Here is a 22,330-nt window from a genome sequence, read left to right as displayed (position 1 = left end):
AGATGACCCAACAGGCATGAGTGGCTGAGCCTGTGGCCCACCATTCAGGGTGGACCCAGACTTCAGCAAAGCCTACACCAGACGAGGGAAGCTCTGGAACCCACCAGAACCCACCAGAACCCAAATACCACCCTACACTCCACTTCCTGGCTCTGCAGAGGCTTGGAAAATGAACCAAGAAACCTGAAAGAAAAAACAAATCAACACAAAATGCCTCCAACTGTTTGATTGTATAAATAGTTTATTTCTGTTCACAGCATCATATATGTATTATAAAAGGGGGAGGGGTATGGAAACAGAGAAGAGAACGGTGAAGACAGAATTACAGGAAAACCAAAACCAGAAGCCAGGGGTTCCAACACCGTCATAGAGTGTGTGAAGAAAACAGCTCTCAATCCAAACTGGCCTCCCTGTGTCTATCAGAAAGAAACCATTCCAAACCTCGCTCGGAGAGGCCGAACTCCTCTGGGAACCAGAAGGTCAGAAGTATCACTAGGTCTGGCTGGCATGTGATGGGAACTCCCCCATGGCACCACCACAGTGATGTTCACCAGGCTATGTCTTGTCACAGATGAAATGGGCGTTTATTAGGTCAAACGTTACAGAAATCAACCGAGACTCTTTTTTTTTTTTAACTATTTGTTGATACACCACAGGGCTTGACTTTACTGCACAACTACTAACAGTCAACTGCACCCTTAAGTATTGATAATGGTGGGGGGAAAAAACATCACAAAACCATCCCAAGCCATTGTTCAAGCAGGCCAGGATTGGAACACTGACCTGGAACGCAGGTATTGTGAGCACAGGAAAGCTACATTATTTGGCATATGCAATGTCACAAAATAAATATATTATTCTCTCCATACTGTGGAACTACCAAAATGTCAAAGTGCTTAAGAAATTGTGAAGAAAATAAAAAGAAGGTGGATTTTTTTTTTTAATAATTCTATACAGAATCTTCAGACCATGGGACCAGCCCATGGAGAAGCCAGTAATCCACAGTTGCTGTGTAAACAGATCCTGCAGGATGATAACCACTGCTTAGCTCTGTATACAAAAAGACCAGTAAATTGGAGGGCTACCAAACACACAAGAAAGGAGCACGGGCCACTAGATTTCAGTTTTAAAAACAATCTTCTAAGGATCGGGTTTCAAGCAGGAAGCCATGATTTCTGCCTATGGTTCTTAAATTGACTCTTAGAGTGTCAAGGACAATAGGGATGGGCTCATATTGTGACCAACTCGGTGCTCACTCACAACCATGGCTTTCTTTGCACAGCAATGTGTTGCCATGGAGGGAAACAAACAAAAAAAAATCCTACCCTAAAACATGGATTCAGAGGGGAAATTAAAAGAAAAAGTAACAAAATCAGTTGTAAATTTCTCTTTTGATACTGTGTTTCAAGATAAATGACAGCTTTTAACAAGCCAAGACTCGCTCCTGATTATAAAGGATTTTTTTAAATTACCTTATTAAAAATATGTATTTATTCTTTCACTTTATCTATTTTCCAAAGCCTCTTTCAAGTAAACTGTGAAGTGCCTGAGTACCAGTGACCATGACGTCACACGCCCACTTCCTTCTCTTCTCAAGCACTCATTGTTGTTTGCCTTAACCCAAAGTGCTGGCTGGCTCCGAGGCCAGGCCGGCTCCCGCAAGGGTCATTTCCAAAGGACTTCATCCTCCAGACTTTTCCTCCCTTCAATGCCGTGCAAACAGGGTCAGCTCTGACAAGGTGGGGTTTTATTCTTCTGGTGAATGACATCAAATATTCTAACGACACATTTTGAGTAAAATACTGAAACCAGATAGGCTACAAAGACCCAGCCCAGAAATCTGAACATGTCTGCACTTGCAGCGCCAAGGGTCACAAAAGGGCAAAGTCTTTTTCTCCCTAAGGTGAAGATAATTTATTTATGGAAGTGGGGGTTTTTAAAATAATAATAAAAGAACATGTCTGAAACCTATCACCACGTGGTTATTACTATCAGACCCCCTCCCCCTTGTTAAGAAAACCATTTTGCAATTCAGCACACATCTGTAGCTGGTGTGGTCCTCCAAACCAATCAGTAGGCTGAGAGATTTTTAAATTCCACACAGAGGGTTCAGTTTTTATGCCGATTATGCAGTACCGAGTGTACACACACACACACACACACACACACAATTAATGTCGAGAACCTCACCCTTTAAACACCTGTACTGCCACCACCTCCAATGGTTTTTCTGTTCTTCTTTGTTTTATTGGTCTCTTTATGGGAGAATGACCTGCACATGGACAGGGCCTAGGCCATCTGGAAGAGGTCTCATCCCAGGCTGAAAAGCAGTTCTCAACAAAACCATACACACCCACCCCTGGAAAGTGGCGTCTTCCAGGCCATTTCCAGCCAAGTCCAGAAGCACAGCATCCTGGGCCTTGCAGCTGCCGCATGGTCCGAGGCAGTCCTCTGGATGGCCCCAAACCACCACCTCCTTTGGGCCCAGAGCAGGACAAGTGAAATTGCAACAGGGACCTGCCCTGTGACATAAAATTTCTCAGTTTCCACAGCTCCAGAATGAAAGGAGCGGTCATCCCCAACCCCCCCCCCCCCATCAGTACACCCCATTGCCTACCCGTTTTCTCTCGGGTATCCCCAGGGTTCTGTGTGAACTGCATACCTCAGGTAACTCACACGTGATTCCCCCCCGCAGTGGGGGCTGGGAAGCCTGAACTTCTGGCCCTGCTGGAACAAGAAGAAATCGCTTTTGTCTCTCTGACATCCAAGCTTTCCACCTGGGGCCAGAGGGCACACCGCGGAACCCTCGCGTCCTCACGTCCACTCCCCACCGGTCCCCCCCTACCCCACCAGTAACTCAAGCATTATAGACAAAAGGTCCTCTGAGCTGGGGGTGGGGGGTGGGGCAGGTGACGAGATGGGTGGTTATGCAGCCTCCACACCCGGGCTAAGTCTCCAAGTCCTGGATACAGAGATCGTGTTTTAAAAATTCGAATCATCGCTTTGGTTCGTTGTCTTTGTTCGCGGGTTCTCGCTCAACCCAGACGTCCATTCATTCACTGGCTTGCTCGCTCAGCCTCGCTCCAGATCGCTGACTCGAGCGCATTACCGCTTCTTCTTCTGCTTGAGAGACTTCCTGCGTTTCAGGATCATCTCATAGAGCTTGTCCATGCCCTCGGTGAGGCCCTCGCCGATGATGGCGCACGCCGGCTGGACATGGTAGGTGGTGGCCGGGATGAGCTCGTGCAGCGCCAGTTGCTTCTCAATCTCGGCCACTGGCAGCGACTTGGGCAGGTCCTGCTTGTTGGCGATGACCAGCAGCGGTGTGCCCTGGTTTTCAGCAAACTTGGTCACCTTGTGCAGCTCCGTCTTGGCCTCCTCCAGCCGGTCTACGTCCACCGAATCCACCACGTAGATGATGCCGTCCGTGCAACGGCTGTAGGACTTCCACAGCGGCCGTAGCTTCTCCTGGCCGCCCACGTCCCAGAAGTGGCAGCTGATGCCCTTGGCAGTGCCGTTGCTCAGTTTGATCTTTTCGGTGTTGAAGCCGATGGTGGGCACTGTGTTCACGAACTCGTTGAACTTGAGCCGGTAGAGCACCGTGGTCTTGCCGGCCGAGTCCAAGCCCAGCATAACGATGTGCAGAGACTGGAAGGCCGAGATGTTGGAGGAGATGTTGCCCATGGCTCCTCGCTGCGGCGCCGGCCACTGCGGCTGCGGCGGGAGGGCGCCGCCCCCCGAGCAGTCACAGGCCCGCTGCGGCCCGGCGCACCTGGGCCCCACCCGTTGCTGGACCCGGTGGGGTCTCGGCGTCCCCGGAGCTCACAGCCAGGCGAGCTTAGGCTCGGAGGGGCCCGCTCCCTGGGCCGCCCGGTGCGTGCTCCGCGGGCATCTTTCTCCGGAGGCTTTGTCTCCCGCGCAGCCGCCACGGACAGCCGCCGCGGTGTAGGATGTCTGCGCCCTGCGCGTTAGCCCGGCTCGATCTGCGGCTCTCCCGCGCCGGGGCTCTGCAGCAACCTCTGGTCTCCGCGCGCCTCGGAGCCGCTCTAGCTCCGGCTCTCCGGGAGCTCCGCGGAGGCGAAGGCGGGGCGCGGGCTTCCCCGGCGTCCCGGTTAGCGTAGCAGCCTTACCGTCCCTGCAGTACTCGCGCTGCAGCTACGGCCGCCGCCACCAGCCCGCTGCGGCCGGAGGGCGCCGGCCCCGCCCCTCTAGCCCCGCCCACCCACCACGCCCCTCGCCTGACACGCCCCGCGGTCTCCCGGGGTCAGGCGGGGTCTTCTCGGTCGGTTGCGTCTTTTCGCGCGCTCCGATCGTTCGAAACTCGCCCAGGCGACCCTTCCCGCCGGCTGCCTGCAGACTGTGGGCCTGGACGCGGACTCTTCCTCCCTAATCCGGTGACGCGTCTTTTAAAAATAGCTCCGGGCTCCGGAACCCCCTCCCGGGGCCTAGCCCGCCACTGGCGGGGCAGAGCAGCGTCTGCAGAGGGCTAGGGCGGTGAGACTGCGGCACAGACGCAGGAGGGCGGAGGAGAGGAGCTGACCTCTAGGAGCCTGCAGCTTGCTGCCGCCCACTCCTAATCCATTTCTACCGCGTGGTCTCACGCTCCTTGGTGCCCTAGTGTCCTGGTCCCTAGTCCTCCTTAATGCATGTGTTCCCTTTCCTGCCCTAACTCTAGGGTGTGCCCAGGAAGCTCAGCTAAGAGTACCTACCACCCACCTGCCTAGGTAACTCCAGACAATTCTTTCTTAGACACCCATCTTGGTGATTGTTTTGTGCCCCCCTCCTCCACCCCCCTCAACTATGCTGACATCCCAGATAAGGTTAATCTTAAGGCACCCTTTGTCATTCCCCTTTGAGAACATACCAGAAGACCATGATGGAGGGATGGGGTGAGGGTAAGGGATGGGGGCGGTCCAGATCACCTGACCAGGCTCCAGGAAAGCTGGGCCTCTAGACGACCCTTGATTGTGAACCTTGTGTCTCTAGCTTGGAGCTGATGATGAGTCACAGATACATATTTTCTGGGTTCCATTTCGTGACTCCATTCAGTGGTTCTATTCTGCCTTGTAAAACATAGCAAATGCATATTATTTCTGCATGTAGAGGGAAGTAGGGGGTGATTTTGAGTGACACAGATTTGAGAATGCTGGGAACTGGAGATGGCCAGCCACAGGACAAGTGGTTTACATTTGTGTAGGTCAGGCTTCTGGGTCAGAAAAGATTGCAAATACAGTCCAGGGAAAGAAAATAAAAATGTTTATCATTTGTGAATTTAATTATTACACACACACACACATAGGAACCTTCCTTTCTAAGTTATATTTCATTTGTACTAAAGCTTGTGAGAAAAAATCACACTTGTCCAATTCCATCTTTTAATTCTCACAACTCCAAAAGCCAGTCCAGGGTTCCACCAGCTAGCCTCAAGCCCAGGGGGACTAGTAATGGATGTTAGTGCTGGCTGGTGAGGTCCACTCAGATTACCTGTCCAACTTGCTAGAGGAGGAAACTTAGGTCTGTGTGCCAGGACCTGTGCTAAGGGGATCTCAGTGCAGACAGCCTGCCTAAGATAAGTGATGCATTGGTTCTGGGATGCCCTCCCTGGACAAGGGCACAAAAATAGGTCTCAAATTAATCTCAAATCAAGTTGGCAACAGGAGAAATTTATTAGTAGAGTCCTGGATACACGGAAACCGTTTAGGATGAGGGTTTTCTGGCAGGGCTGGATCCTGGAGCTCACAACTAGGTACTAGACAAGATCTTCACCATCTTCAGTTTCCCTCTATGCCTGTCCTTTTAAGTCCTGTGGCCTCACATCCTTTTGTTCGAACCTAGAAGGAAAGGGCATTATCAACAAACGCTCAGAGCACACATTCCTCTGGCCTGCCTCGTCTGCTTCAGATCCAGCACTTTGATTGACCTGGCTCCAGCCTAAAATGTGGTGGTTCCCACAGAAGAATTCAGGGACCCAGAAAGATAGGCAGATAAGCAAAAGTATGACTTGAGGGACAGTGAAAATGGCTCAGTGGGTGTCTGCAGCCAAGCATGGATCACCTGAGTTCTATCCCCAGCTCCTACACATGGAAGGAGCAAAAAGATTCCTGAAAGTTGTCCTCTGCCCTCCACATGTGCATGTCTGTGTATGCACATACACACACACTAAATGTACTTTTTAAAAAATTTAAAAGGCAATTAATCTAGTTGAATTCATGTCACTGCTTTTGTTGTTGTTGTTGTTGTTGTTGTTGTTGTTGGAGGAATTTTCTCAGCTCTCTTGTAGGTATTTCCTAAAGAAAATCTCCTCCTCTGGAATGAGTTTCTTCTTGCTCTGTCCTCCCTGTCAGAGGCAGGTGAGTGGCTGGCTACCTTGGGAACATCTCAGTAAAGCTCTCACAAATTACCCCAGCATAAGATATGTTGGTGCCTCTTGCTTCTGTCCCCAATTGGGACTTGCTTTCACTTTAGAGGAGTCTGAAGGATCGTTTTGGTAAGATATGACACTTATTCTTCCTGCCGTTCTGATCACTGCCAACTGCCTCTTGGTTGCTGTCTTTGCATTTTATACCTCATGGTGGCACTCGGCAAGCAGTTAAGGGCTGTCTGTTGTCCAGTACAAAAAAAAAAAAAAAAAAAAAAAAAAGCAGATTAATAGACAGTAATAGAGCCTTCCAGAAGAGAGCCATTACGAAGCCACTCACCATCCTTGAATATCGGTGGCTCTACATCCTAATTTTGCTCACCGGGCGATAAGTTGATTTTACAGCCGATAATTTAACTCCTAACACATAAAAATGTCTTTTGATTGAGGCAAGTGGGAATTTCCTGCAAATGTGGATTTCAACCAAAAGGTCCTGGAGTTGTGGGGAGGAAAAACAAACAAACAAACAAACAACTATTTACTAACTACACCTGCCAGACACTCAAGATCCACCATGAGCCTCTTTTTTCGTGAACATTCCTTAAGGTAGATATTCTGTTCCATGTTGGCAGACAGGAAGGACTGTAGCCACTTCCCCACCAACCTGGAGCTTCCATCTCTGAAATGTACCTAACCCGTGGGGCAGTTCTGAAGAGTAAATGGGATCCCAAAAGTGTTTGGCAGTATGCCTGGCACACACAGTGCCCAATAAATAGTGCCTTTGACATGAGCAAAGCAATCAGTGTTAAAGAACACGTAGCCACTGGGGGCTGGAGAGATGGCTCAGAGGTTAAGAGCACTGGCTGCTCTTCCACGGGTCCTGAGTTGAATTTCCAGTCCCCACATGGTGGCTTACAACCATCTATAATGAGATCTGGTGCCCTCTTCTGGCCTGCAGGCATACATGCAGATAGAATGCGTATACATAGTAAATACAGCAAAAATAAAATAAAAGGCCCACTTCCGTAGTGACCGTGGCCCCACCTGTGTATTTCCCCTGAGCTGATACTACTGGCTGCACTGTGCTTCCGTCTTCATTTTAATTAACCTGACCAAGCCGTTTCTCAATAGCAGTGAGCTCTGTACAAGCCTGTGATACACTTCTCAAAAGCGGAGCTCATCAACAGACAAGCTATTTTTACTCATCTCCTTCCACGAGACTCTACACCCAAAGATGGGTTCAGTTACTTCAAGTGAACAGAATGGAATAACTCGGCAGGAACTTTCAAATCGCATCCTATGACATTCTTCTTCTCTCTTTTGAGGAGCTTAGAAATATGTGTCACCAAAGTAGCTCTCCAGTGAATCTAGCCTTGTTAATAGAGTAGGAAGTTGCATAGTAATTATCTTTGCCTTTACGGAGGCTAATAGTATAAAATGCAAAGGCTGAGCCTCCGGGCCATACTTTACCAAGGACCAGGATCCTGATCAGAATATGGGCACTTAGGACTCCACGCATGCGCACCTGCCAGAATGAGTACTGCGTGTACTGACTGGAAACCTGCTGCGCAATGCAGGGTTCACATTCACAGCCCGTGCCTGATTGTGCTGATGCGGGAGCGCCCTCTACCGCTATGCTCTAGAAATAGGCAGAGGCCCTTGCGGCGGAAAAAGACCAAAACACATCTGAATGGATGGATCCGGATGGATCCTCCCTGCCTTGGCTGCCTGTGGAAGTATCAGCACTCCCAGAGACGTTACTGGCTAAGCTTAGAGAGTCAAGAAGGCAGGGAGTGACTGTGTTTGGGCTCAGAGTTTGGGAATACCTGTCAGAGCCCTTTGCAGTTTGTGGAGAGCAGGAGAGGACAGTGTTGGGTGGGTGGGTGGGGAGTGTCTCAGGAGTCTGGCAGGACCTGAAGGGGTTTTGCCCAGAAGCTGGGGAGCGAGGATGGGTGTGGGAGATCAGGAACTGATGAGCAGGGTTGGAAAGCCGGCATCCAGGAAGCCTGTGATGATTTTAGAGAGGAGGAGAAGCCAGTGACTGGCCCTGACTCACCAAAGGCACAGGCACCGGGGACACAGCGAGACCAGGGCAGGAAGCGTTATGGAGGAAAGCAGCTGGACAATGAGAGCGAGGCCAGCAGTAGCCCTAGTAAAGCCGGGACCTTGGTGAAGAAATCTCCATAAGCCTGTGGAAGTGACCGTATGTGTCCCAACCACTGCCCAGTCCTTAGTCTCCACACGGTGTGAAACGCCAACACCAGGCGACTGTAAGATACCCAAGCTAAGGGAAGGCTGGTGACTGGGCAGGAGGCAGAAACAAACAAGCATTTCCTATGCCTGGGGCTTTAACTTCATTCAAGCGGAGAAAAAGCTGGGAACACAAAGGATCTGCGGTTCAATTATCCATTCGAGCTCATGATTTTCATAAAAGCGTCTTTTTCAAAGTCAGACTGTTTTAGTTTCAGTTTTTGCTAGGTTGACACAATTCAGCTTCTCCTGTTCCTAACAATTACTGCCGCTGGGGTCTGGTACTCTTGTTGCTGATTTTAATAAAAAAAAGAAAAAGAAAAAATAGCTGTATACCTTCCCCCTCCCATTCATCTCATCACCAGACAGGACAATTCAGAAGCCACTGTTTATCAATCCCATCTTCATTTGTAAAAGAAAGGGTATCTCTGTTTCTAAGACTAGCTAGACCTTCTGCTTCAGCCTCCCAAGTTCCAAGATTACAGGTATGTGCCACCACACCCAATTTTCAAATGTGTTTCTTACTTAAGATTTAAAAAAAAAAATTAAAAAGCCAAGCCTTCTCCTACCCCCTTAAGTGATATAATGGATTTTGATAAGGACATGTGTAAGACTCTAACTTGAGAAGTCAGGACTCAGGGGCTGCTGAGACGACCAGTTCTCATGGAAGCCACATTTTTTGAACTGAAGGAAGGATAGCTTATGTGCAAAAGTCATTTCTACTTGTTTAATAAAGCAATCGCCTTAATTAAATTCCTACTCTAATAATGCCAAAGAAAAGAAACGCACATCCACACAGATACAGACACACACACAGACACACACACAGACACACACACAGAGAGAGAGAGAGAGAGAGAGAGAGAGAGAGAGAGAGAGAGAGAGAGAGAGAAACAAATATCCAGTGATTACAGAGCTACTCCATGAACTGAAAAACATCAGATGGAAACTCAGTTGGCCCCTCCCTCTTCCCCAGGTGAACTGAGATGCCGTTTATTTTCATTTAATTATGCCCCTCTTGGCCAGACCCAGGAGACAGAGAACAATGGTGCTCTGTAAGGTCTATCAGCTCTCCTAGCTGCTGCCAGCCCTCCCTTGGTCTAATGTGTGGTCACTCAGGATGGTTCTTCCTCTGGATACAACAGTGGGCTTTGTATGCAGCCATCCTCTGGTGGATGTGGCACAGGCATCTGAATAGAGAGGCCTTTGGCTCATTGCTGCTTGGCAGGGGAGCCATGGCCACTTGAGATTATTATTTCTGTCTTATGAGTTACTGGAATTGTGTAACCTAATATTTTGCCCATCCATCACTGAAAATACCTTTTACTCTATTGCTCCCGTCCCCCAACCCCCAACCTCCCAAAACTATTTGCCCAAAGACACTGGTGACCAATGGAAAAACACAGAGGGGTTTTGGCTCCCTTCTTACTCAGTCTTTTTGAGCGACATTCTACCCATGAAACTCTTCTCTAAGAAACCTACTGGCCTAGTGACTGTCCCTCCTTCCTCACAGGATGCAGGATTGATTCAAGCCTAAGATGGTTGCTCCATCCACAGAACCTCCATAGGAACGACTGTGAAGCACACCCCTTCTGCATCTCAGATCCTGACCTGTGACCTGTAGGCTTGGCCACAAACCCGCTGAATGGGACGGTCCCCAAGCCTTCTTTCTGCAGATGCTCTTCCTCTCATCTCTCACCGGTATTTATCTGTGTCAGCTGCTCAGAGTTTCTGACTATCAAAAGCCGGAAGTTGGACATGGTGGCACTTGCCTACAATCCTACCCTTTGGGAGGGAGGCAGAGACTGGAGAATCGCAACTTCAAAGCTAGCAATGGCCACATGAAAATATCCTGGCTCGACAAAACATAGGTTGGGCTGTAGCATAGTATTGCAGTGCTTGTATACTACAGGCAAACCTTTGTGTGTGATTTCCAGAACAGGAGAAGAGATGAAGAGATCAAAAGATCTCAATGTGGAGTACTGAACACAGAAATCTACACAACTGATCCTTCTTCAGCATATCAAGCCAGCATCAGACCTTGCATAGATTTAGTGTCTTTCTTGTCTCTCTGACATCCTCAGATACAAGATGACCCAAGGAGCTCTTGAAATGAAGATACTGAATGTTTTCAATAACCCTCAGTGGTGTGTCTTCAGTTGAACACACCTGCCTTGATTTAAGCCTTTGAGGGATGCAGTTTGAGGTTCTATTTTTGCATATGTATGGGCATCACCTACCTTGTCTGGGAATAGGGAAGAGGTAACTGATAGAATTACCCGGGTAACAAATTACCTTGAATTAACTCGGTAATGAATTGGAATTAGCCTGGTAATGAATTACCATGAATTAACATGGTAATGAGTTGGAGCCTTCCATTGGTGGGGCTCTGCCATCTTGAGATAGCGGAGCTCCCTGGAGCAGCCTTCTGGTCAGGGGCCTGCCTGAGAGCTCCAGTCTCGCTGCTTTCTTCCATGTAGGCCTCACCACAGCATTCTGGAGAAAGACAGAGGAAGGTGGTTGTCTGCACTTGTTCAGCTTCATAAAGCAAGATGTCCAATCCCTGAAGGAAGTTGATTTGTGGAGGAATTTAGCTCTCAAAACCCAAACCTCTACCTCTATCATGGCAGAGGCAGGCGAGCATCAAGCTGACTCTTCGGGCCCAGAGTTGCTAGGCAACAGTAGAACAAACAGGAAAGAAGCAACCCACAAAGAAGATGAAGATAAGATAAAAAGATACTTACAACAAAAGCAAAAGAATAAAGTATGGGGAGTCTGAGCACCCCCCTTTTATGTTCCTATTCTTTTTATTTTCCTTCTGGTCAAAGATAAAAATTTTTAAAAAGAGGCATGGCCCTTTAATTGCTGACAACCAAATAAACTTTACTCTCTCACGAAACTGATATTCAAGAGATCCAAGGAATGAAAGAATGACTTGTTTTTGAGCATTTTTTGATGTGGTACAATGTTCACATAGTATTTTTTTTAAAGGTACAAGATCCTGGTCAATGGAAGCCTCCATTTCCCAGAAAGGCTTTACTCCTTATGGGTGACATTTGTCACGGGCTCCTGTGTCCTCTAGACCTTTAACCACTCATTTTTAGGGAGTGTTCAGCTCTAGGTCTGAAATGTTCTCCAAGCCTTTTTCTTTATGTTCTGTGAAACTCTAGGAAGGGTATCTACTTAAGGGTCCTGTGTGGTGGTGGGAGGAGGCCCCTTTCTCCTCTACTACTCTCTACTTCCTAGACATCATGAGGTGAGCAGCTGTACTGCACCAGGCCCTCGCCACAGTGATGCTCAGCCCCACTAAACACTTAGCAATGACAGGACAAAGTGACCATGAGCTGAGACCACTGAAACTGTGAGCAGACACCAACCTTTCCTTCCTTCAGGTAGTTAGTTGGTCAGGTGTTTATCACAGCAGTAGAGAACTGACTAACAGAGTGCTAGGCCCTTACACCTCTCTAGAATCCTGCACAGAGGAACTCAGGAGAAAGGGCCCGCATTAAGCTGGCCAAGCTAAAGTAGGACCAGGAAACCCAGATGCAAAATATCCCAGAGAGAAACGGCAAACTTCTCTGAGAAAAGAAGCTGCTAGATTTTTCTCTGCTGTGGTAATTGAAACCTCCATTTGACAGCCCAGACCCTGAGGCCAGGAGGTCCTCATGCAGCCTGGTTCACTTTGTGATAGAAACTCCGTGTACATTTCTCGACCTTCACCCCCTAAACTGCAGCATTGTGAAGCATCACGGTACCCTTAATTCTATAGACAGCAGGTTGCACTTTGCTTTCTTCCCTCTGGAGTCAATTCTTCTGGGAGCTAGTCCTGCCCACCTCCTGCTCTGTACCTACAACTGGTGGCTGGTGTATGGTTGATCCAGATGAGCCCAAGATTGGTCCATTTTGGGTGTGTTGGCTCAGATTGGAAAAGCAAGACAAACAGCAACTCCAGAAAACAAGCTTGCAGTCTGTTAACTTACAATGAGCAAGAAGGAAAAAAAAATAAGATAAAGAGGAACAAAGACAGAGAAATGAATGTAGATTTAATTCATGAGCAGTCATCCATCCACATTGGGTGTGATACTGTAACCGCCTTTGAGTCTTCCATGATTCTGTAAGTGGCCCTCATCCATGGCCCTGTAAGTAATCCCCATATGCTCACTGCTTCACCGAGTTGGACTTTGGTGATATTCTTATTTTGGTCTGTCATCTGCTCTCTGTTTGGATTAAGTAGACATTTGAGTTGTGCCTCCCTAGAAAGTGTCACCCAACAGTTAGACAGATAGGTGATGGCTATTGTGAGGATAGTGGTTTGAATATGCTTGTCTCAAGAAGTGGCACTATTAGGAGGTGTGGCCTTGTTGGAGGAAGTGTGTAACTGTGAGTATGGGCTTTAAGACCCTTGTCCTAGCTGCCTGGAAGCCAGTCTTCTTCTAGCAGACTGAAGATGAAGATGTAGAATTCTCAGCTCCTCTTGCACTATGCCTCCCTGGATGCTGCCATGTTCCCACCTTGATGATAATGGACTGAACCGCTGAACCTGTAAGCCAGCCCCAGTTAAATGTTGTCCTTATAAGAGCTGTTGTGGTCATGGTATCTGTTCACAGCAGTAAAGCCCTAAGACGGGGAGCTTTTCCAAAAGACACCCAAGAAATTATTGTGCTTAACCCTGGGCAGTAGAACAGAGAATGTGGGTAAGGGAAAGGACACCATATTCCATTATCAACCTTTTGTACTGTTTAAGTTTTGTGCCTGAAAATATTATTCCACAATAAGAAAAAAAAGTCAAGAAAGCTCCATTTAGTTAATGAACATATTCATGGAGGAAAGAGTGCACAGGTGTTTAGATTTCAGAGCCCTGCATTGGGTATCACTTTCTAGAAAGAGGGGAAAAATATAGCAGGTATCTGGAGAATGAATTCTCATGCTGGCAAATGTCAAATATCCATAAATAAGCAATTGCCTTGAGCTGCATGAGACAGGTGAAATCAGCCTCCAAGCGTGACGGAGATTCGAGCTGGAGGAGAGTTTCCAGGCCAATTGTGGAAAGCACCATTTCCCTTCAGAGCTGCCCATCTGCTGTCTCAAGGTCAGGCTGACAAAGTTAAAGGCAATGTTAACAAATCTAGGTCCTTCCCTTGGAGGTGAAGGGCAGGAGGGGCTTGGCACTTCTAAATTTTTTGACCTCTGGTGTGTGTGGGGGGATGTGGAGGTGGGTGGGTGGCTATTGATAGCCTTTCAGGTTCCCTGGTTTTTGAATGACTCCCAAAGATATGGAACCATGACCAGAAACATACCGGGAAGACTGGAAACTTTTTGTGCGATTACTTTGAAATTTTAAATTCCCTTTTCTGCCATGAGTGGATGCAAATCATCTTTCATGATGACATTTAATCTTCATATCGTTAACACCCCATGGCATGGGAGTGTTGGAAAGGAGCTTTCTAGCTGAGGTTTGGGAGGGAGCAGAGAGCTGTCTTCACAGCAGGTTTGCTCACAAATTCTGTATTCATCTGGGCCAAGCTGAGCACAGCCATCTTTGAAGAACAAGGAAGGAAGGGGGAAAAAAAAACAACCCTTATATGTTTACCTTTGGTGTGGGGCTCATGAATACCTACCTATCCACACCATTCATTTCCAGTCTAAAAAAAGGCACCTTTGAATTCAAAAGACCAAGCACGTGAGGTTAGCCAGCAGGTGAGTGGTGGGTGAAACCTCTAGATTTACAAGCTGCTCTTGGATGGATGGTTGCACAAAGAGTAAATCGGAATGATGTAGTTCTCAGAAGAGGTGGCAGAGGAAGGCAGGGCTGGATGCTAGATGCATCAGCCCCAAATGGAAGTTCCTCTCCTTTCCTAACCAAGCACACTAGCTGCAAACACCCATCTGTACTCCAGCCTCAGTGTTGTGGGTTGAAATGACACGTCCCTGAAAAAGGTCTTCTCTAGACCTTGTTGACTTTTAAATGACTTTCAACTGATACCGTGTGGTGAGTTGGAACGTGCACACTGTGATGCTGCCATTCAGGGAGCGACAGAATGTGGGACGGTGATCAGCGTGCCATTGTCACAATATCCATATTTTCCCATGTCAAGTTGACCTTTGCACCTTCCACAGTAATCTCAGTGAACTCATTACCCAGGTCACCCTCAGGGCTCTACAAGCCAAAGAACTTTGTCAGCCGGTGTGATTTACACAATGTCATAGAGACATTTACATACTTTTCTCATTCTAGAAACTTCCATTGTCATCATCAATACTTAAGACTGAAAACATCTGAAGATTATCTGAGTAACAGTGAAGAAAAATGTGCGTACCATGTCTATCTGAGGCATGCTCTTTCTTCTATCCAGAATTTTCTACCTGACTGTGGTGTTAAGTAATAACATTTTTCAAAAATGAATCATTTTTCTCTTTCGTTCTCAGTGAAAAAGAGGCTCTGTGGTTAAGAATATTTGTTTTTCTTCCAGGGGATCTGAGTTCAACTGTCAACAACCAAGCAGTTCATAACCAGCTGCAACTCCAGCTCCAGGGGATCTGATGCCCCCATCTGGCCTCCTCAAACACCTGGGCACGTGTGATACATACTCAAGCATAAGTGCATATAACTAAGAAAGATACATATAAAAATATTTAATATAGGGAACATATATCTATAATATCATGTTGTAAATCTTTGATACTATATATATGGAATACACATACATACATGTACACACACACACAGTACCTTAAATTGTAGTATTCAGAAGTCAGATACAGGAGGATTTCTATGAGCTTCAGGTGATCAAGAGATACATAGTGAAACCTTATCTCATAAAACAAAACAAAACACACACACACACACCTCCTGCTTAACTTCCCTCTTCTTTTCCTGTGTATCCTCCCTGTTTCTAGCTTATGTGATCTATATATAAGGCATCATCTGGGGTCAAAAGAATGGTTTCCTCATTGCTTTGGGTCAGTGAATTCCTGTGTCCTTGTCCTAATCTGCCCTTCCTGACCTCTGTGTCCTCTCTCATGGCCACAGAGTTCTTCAACGATCCCAGCCACACAAGGCCTTCCCCTCAGCTTTTGACCAAGCAAAGCTCATTTTTGCCAACCTGGCCTATGAGTTGTTACTAAGCCGTTCTTCCCACTTCGGGGCCCACATTTAAAAAACAAAAGAAAACAACAACAACATCAACAACAACTTCTAAACAGGCCAGTGATAAGCCATCCACAGGGTAGCACATGGCTACATGCACACAGTGCTGCTCTAAATCTGTGGTGGTAGACACACAAGCTCCAGGGGCAGCATAGAATGGCTGTGCTTGCTACACAAGAAAGCATTCAGGTGAAAAACAGAAAGTGAATAAATGTCATTTCAAAAAAAAAAGTGCATCTTTTGGGAAAATCATTCAGTATTCAACCAAGACAAGTGTGTGAGGAGGAGTGTCAGGTGATGGCACAGTAAACTAGTCAGGGTTCTCTGGGAGCTTGCAGAATAGCAACAGATGCAGCCAGCCATAGAAACTACAGCTGAATGGGGTGAGCGCTCAGTAAAAGGCAAGCCTCGGTGCAGACATAGAGGAAGGGATGAGGCAAACATCAGCAGAGAGCGAGCCTGTGAAATGATGTCCTAGCAGACTGTGAGTGAGGTGGCGTCTGCTGTCTGATTCACATAATCTGAAAGCATTATGGTCTTCTCATGGTGATGAGGATATATCATGAAACTGTAAGGAAAGACGAAGCGCTTTAGTTAAGAAGGGCTCCGTATTTAATAGGCCTGTAAATAGGAATGCACACAAAATATTCAAATAAAATGAATTGCCTGATATTGCCCATATCTGAGCATTTCCCAAATTTCTTCAGCCACTTTTATGAGACTGATCCACTCATGCAGGTTTTGGATCAAAGCTCAGTTCTTGTTCCATAGAACCAAAAAACAAACAAACAAACAAATAAAAACAAAAACAAAAATGAAGGGCTCTGTACAGCACATCTGCGGCTGGACAGGCCACTGAAGCACGGCACAGGTGTGATCTGAAAGTGAAGTCAAGGAGATGATCCCACTCGTGCCCAACGGAAACTTTCCCCTGAGACCCATAAGTGTCTCTGGACCCCAACGTCAAGTGAAGGTTTACAAACATATATGCATATTCTTGAACTCTTACCAGTCACTTTGAATGCCATTGTGAAATTTGCTTAACAAAGATGATAATAGCAAAAATAGCATCTTTTACTTTTACATCATTAATGGCGTCATTAATTCAGTGACTACTGATGGCCAGTGAATAACGCTGCTTAGTTACAGAGAGTTAGCGCCTCAAGGACTCAGCATTTTATACTTCAAAGGGTTATTTTGATAACATATTCAAATGTTAGACAGATTTATGTTTAAAAGTGACTCAGGGGACCCATGAGGCAAAGGAAACCTGCCTGTGGTCTAGGCCAGGAGAGAAGGCGGCAGCTGTAGCTCTGAGTGTACTGAAGGCCCTTCCCAGGTGCATGGGGAAAACTCTTTAGTACAATAACTGTAACATACATGTCCCTCATTGAGTGTAGTCTGAGTACAATTTGTCAAGCATGAAACAGTAGAGCTCATGATAGTGAATAAGGTGATAATCTCTAGAAAACCTAATATGATATCAAGGAGGAATCTCACCTCAGTGTGAATGAAGTTTAGGCTTGGAGAACTCGATGACACCTGAAGGACATTATCTGTTAAGCCCAGTAAAGTCATCAAGTAATTTGCAAAGCACAGAGTAGATGGTCAGGGAAGACCCTTGGGTACAAAGGATGACATACCTTCCTCCGCCGTAATGGATAGTCAGATGGCAGAGAAAGGGATACCAGCCTTTGGACTGTCAATTTCATTCACAAAACTGAAGCTAGCTAGATATAAATCAGAATCATCTCTATGAAATGTGACTCCCCAGACCTCCTTCCCTGGGGATCCCAATGGTGTATCCTTTCTCTTTCTAATAACTATCAGAAATGGCCATGGTAGGGTGATCCCCTACACTCTGCCCTCCCTGTGTCTTAGTCAGTCCTAGGCAGCTGGAGCAGAGGCTGTAGAGGTTAAACCAGGCTAATAAGAAACACCATTTAGATGAGACCTTGATCTCTGCTTGTTTTACCCGGATCGTCTCTAAATATAGATTTGAGACAAAACTACCAGAACTGGACAAATCTTAATGAGGACTTTGAAATTTAAGGACCACTAAATAGGCCTATTGGAGGCAGGTGGCCAGGGGAGGCCGTGTTCAGTAGACTATGGGACTGTCAGCCTCCTGCTCTGATGCCAAAGGCCTGCTGGGTTGTGCCTGAACCTCCATGGATTGTGTCCCTCCTGCACAGGCTCAATGCACAGGAAGGTAGGTGAGCTTCTTGGCCCAGAGCATGATCCGGAAGTTCTAGATGGCCTGGAGTCCATTTGGTCTAATAACAGACTAGAGAAACAGTGGGAATGAGAGAAACAGATGCCATGTCATGCCAATCTGTCATGTACTGCCCGATCACAGACATATTGTGCTGATTAGGCTTTTGTCGACTTGACACAAGCTAGGACCATTGGGAAGAGGGAGCCTCAAATGAGAAAATGCTTCTGTCACATTGGCCTGTAGGCAAGTCTGCAGGACATTTTCTTGATTGATATGGGAGGCCCCAGCTCACTGTGGGCAGTGCCATCCCTAAGCAGGTGGTCCAGGATGGTAAAAGAAAACAGTCTGAGCCTCTGCTTCAGTTCCTGCCACTGGGTTCCTGCCCCTGGGTTCCTGACTCTGGGTTCCTGCCCTGAGCTCCTTAGATTATGGGCTGTAATGTGGAACTATAAACCAGATAAACTTTTCCTCCCCAAGCTGGTTTTTGTTTGTTTGTTTGTTTTTGTTTTTGTTTCTGTCATGGTGTTTATCACAGTCACAGAAAGCAAACTAGGAGATATACGGAAGAGGCAAATATTCGGGTCTCTTCTTCATCAGACAAAAATCAAATCCCTGGGAAAATCTTGGTGTAGTTGCATGGCCACTGGAAAAAATGGATATTTTGTTACAGCAGACCTCTTGCTTAACAATTCAAAGTCAGCTTTCCACAAGGTTAAATGACGTTACTTACCCTTGTTGTTGTTGTTGTTGTTATGCCAATGTTGAAGTTGTGTTGGTGTGGAGAAATGTAATGGTGAAGTGCCTCTGTGAGAGATGTGGGTGCTCTGTATGTGTGTGATAAGTGGTGTGTATCATATGGCGTGTGTTCAGTGTGTATGATAGGTGGTGTGTGCACATACAATAGGGGGTGTCTATGACACGTGTGTAGTGTGGCATGTCTGTTAGATCATATGGGTAGGGTGTTGTTGCATAGAGAGATATTGTGTGTAATAGGCAGTAGTGGTATTATAAGTGCTAGACACGAGTGCATGTAGTAGGTGGTGTGCATGTGTGCTGTGTATGTGCTGGATGGTAGAGCTGTAGTGTAGAATTGTGCTCAGTGGTATGGTGATAAGTGCTGGTGTGTGTGTGTGTTCAATAGCAGGAGCAGTGTGGTGTGTGCATTTACTAGGTGGTATATGCATAGTATGGCATACAGACATGTGTGTTCTCTGTTGTGTAGTGCAGACAGGCTGTGGCCTGGGTGTAACAGGTAGTATGCAGAGTATAGAAAAGGTGTCAGATCCTGTTGTTAAGGGGCCGCCATGTTCCCAACTAGACAAAGCCTGAGGCCGTGAGCAGCGGTGGGAGCACGCTGCTGCTCAGCTCAGGCAGGCCAGAAGCACCGGCCCTGCCGCCCACGAGACACCAGCGTGGGAGATGGCTCTGCCAATCTCCCACACTGTCTCCACAATGCTTGACTAAGCCCAGACCGTCCCTCCATCTATGCGGTACCCAGTAGAAATGAGACTAATGCTTAAAGATTAGCCAATGGCTTTATATATTTGGTAATGTCCAATTAACAAGATGCCCACCCAATTGGAAGTGTTACCCAATTAACTAACCTAGATATAAGTTGTTACCCAGGACTGCTCTCGATACATGCGTGGTCCTCCATGGCTCCTACATCTCTGCTGTCCTAGCTCCTCCTCTTCCTTCTCTTCCTCTCCTTCTCTCCTCCCACATTAGCTCCTCCCAAATTACCATGTTTATTGTAAAATATAGCAGGGGAAAATATACTGCTACAAGAGCCCCTGGAACTGGACTTATAGAAAGTTATGAGCCTCTGTATGGATGCTGGGAATCTAACCTGGGTCCTTTGGAAAAGCAGAAAGTCCTCTTAACTGCTGAGCCAATTCTCCAGCCCCTGTTTGCAGCCCTTCGCTATGAGTTCTGTGTGTGCTGAAACCCAGGAGGCTTTCTGGTGAGTTTTTGACCTGGGTGTAGCCTTAGAATCCCCAGTATATCAGGCTTCCTTGAGAAATCAAGGCACAGTGGAGGCCTCAGAGACTCTGAGGAAGCTGAGCGCCTGCAAGTTCTTGAGCTCAGTCTACTATGAAGAGATCTCTTGAAACCCTCAGCCTGCCTGATCCAGTGAGGAGAACGAGATCCCCTGTGTCTTTATTTGCCTTTTAACCAGGCTCAATGACCACTCTCTTTCGGAAATCAGGCTATTTTGCATCTATTATATGTGGGAGCCAGTCAGGAGAGAGGTGGGGCACCTAGGTTATCCACAGAGCTGCCCAGAGCCTTATAAGAGGTTGTTTCATGTATAGCAATGTTTTCATTTACTTCTTAATTAAAAAAGAAAACCTAAAAGTTGTTGCAGTTTATAACTGTTATAATTAAAACAGAACTTTAAAATATTCACGAAACAACTTTTAATGGCAGCAACAGAATTTATGATCTAATGCTAGAATTTATGCTATTTTAAAATAACAGAAAAGCCTACTGCCCCCCAGGGTACTGCTTGCATTTGTTGCTCCTCTTACTGTGACAAAATATCAGACAAAAGCAACTGTATTAGCTCCTTTTCTTTGGCTATGATAAAAATACTATGGCCAAGGACAACTTAAGGATGAGAGAGTTTATCTTGTCTCATGGCTCCAGGAGGATGAGTCCATCATGGCAGAACAGAGACACGGGAGCAAAGTGGTAGGTATGGTGGCCTGGACAGGAAGCTGAGCACTCACATCTTGAACTGTAAGCATGAAGCAGAGAGAGTGAACTGAAAGCAAGACAAAGCTTCTGATCTCAAAGTCCACTCTCAGTGACATACTTCCTCCAGCAAGACCACGCCCCCTAAACCTCCCTGAGTAGCGCCACCAACTGGAGACCAAATGTTCAAATGCTTGAGACTAAGGAGGACATTTCTCATTCAGACAACCATACAACTAAAGAAAGGAAGGGCTTGTTTTAGACGACACTGTGAAGACACAGTCTGTGATGGTGGAGAAGGCATGGAGGCAGGAGGGTGAGGCACCTGACCACTCTGCATCTGCCACCAGAAAGCAGGGAGAAATCAATTCTGGTACTCAATGCTTCTCCTTTTTATTCTTCCCAGGACTTCACTCATATTTAGAGTGAATCGTCCCACTTCAAGCAACTGAACCTTTGGATTCCCTTGCAGACATGCCCAGAGGTTTGTTTCCATGGTGACTCTAAATCTCATCAAGTTGACAAATCAAGGTTAACCATTACGCCACCCCAGAACCACAATCCTATCACAAAATCAACCTGAACATTGGAGAAGAGGCATAGTCTGGCTTTTTCCCCCTGTTAATGGAGTGAATAAAGCTTAAACCTTTACAGTCAGCAGTCCACATGGGTGAATGAATCCCAGGGACATTGATGCTGTGATTGACAGTCATAACACATCAACAGCCATGTGCTGATGGGGAAATAGCATTAGCAATTGAGTTGCTGTATAATTCTGAACACTCATGTGGAGACAGAACACGAACACACATACACACACGTACACACGGGCACACACGGACACATATGGGCACACGCGTAAGCAAGTCACAGAGTGGTTGCGAGCCAAGGCTTCGGAGTCAGATGGACCTGAATGGCAACCTTGGATTTTCTGCCTGTTGGCTCTGCAATCACGGAGACTTGCCCAACTGCCTCTCAGCCTTATTTTTTCTCATCTATAAAAAGTCCAGGGCTATGCCAGCATTCCGTGGGTGCTCTGAGGACTCAAGGAACTAAATAAGAAGGAGGCACTAGCCATGGGGAGTGGGTGGTGGTGTGGTACTAAGCATCCCTTAAAAGAGCCAGTGAGTAACTCGGGGAATGTAGGCTGGCGCCTTCTATTTGCAGCTAGGATGTGGTGTGTGCTGCCCTAGAGGACTGGGCTACATAATTTCTCTGTGCTTGAGTTTCCCAAAGTGCAGGGTTGGTATAGCCGTAAAGTCTACTTCCTATGGTCCTCTAGAGAATCACATAAGTTAATCAATGCAGAAGACGCACAAGAGCACCCAGCCAAGCCTCGGCATTCAGTAGACGTTCCATAGTACTATTACTATTATCCAGAAATATCTCAGAACCATCCCTCCCTAACATCTTGCTTTGCAGAATTTCTTGCATCCAATCTGTTTCTTTCCTATCTAACAGATTGCAATTCTTTTTTAATGAAAAAAAGAGAGTAGTATTCTAGCAAGGACAGGAAATAAAGAAGAATGCATGTGATGCACGACCAAGGAAGGGATTATCCAGAGAGATTAGGAGGTGTCTACAGCTGGACAAGAATAGAGACATGGAGAAGAGCTACTGGGCCAGACTCGAGATATTTAGACAACAGAGGGGCCGTGGT

General features: G+C 46.7%; 1 protein-coding gene across 1 annotated transcript; it reads right to left on the bottom strand.

Moving 5' to 3' along the window:
- Window positions 1-223: 223 nt before the first annotated feature.
- On the bottom strand, window positions 224-3,700 carry Arl4c (ADP ribosylation factor like GTPase 4C). The gene is made up of 2 exons (XM_028755353.1): window positions 2,618-3,700; window positions 224-2,522 (listed from the first exon to the last, which is right to left on the bottom strand). The coding sequence occupies exon 1, from the start codon at window positions 3,682-3,684 to the stop codon at window positions 3,106-3,108; it is 579 nt and encodes a 192-aa protein (XP_028611186.1). The 5' UTR covers window positions 3,685-3,700; the 3' UTR covers window positions 224-2,522; window positions 2,618-3,105.
- Window positions 3,701-22,330: the final 18,630 nt, after the last annotated feature.

Source organism: Grammomys surdaster, unplaced genomic scaffold (genome assembly GCF_004785775.1).
Source record: "Grammomys surdaster isolate TR1022 unplaced genomic scaffold, NIH_TR_1.0 126059, whole genome shotgun sequence".
Taxonomy (NCBI): Eukaryota; Metazoa; Chordata; class Mammalia; order Rodentia; family Muridae; genus Grammomys; species Grammomys surdaster.
Note: the sequence above shows the minus strand (reverse complement) of the source record. Positions and strands in the feature narration are given on the sequence as shown.

What these genes read in the sequence shown, in the direction of transcription:
- Arl4c (XM_028755353.1), bottom strand. Translation starts at nt 3,684, where the DNA reads ATGGGCAACATCTCCTCCAACATCTCGGCCTTCCAGTCTCTGCACATC.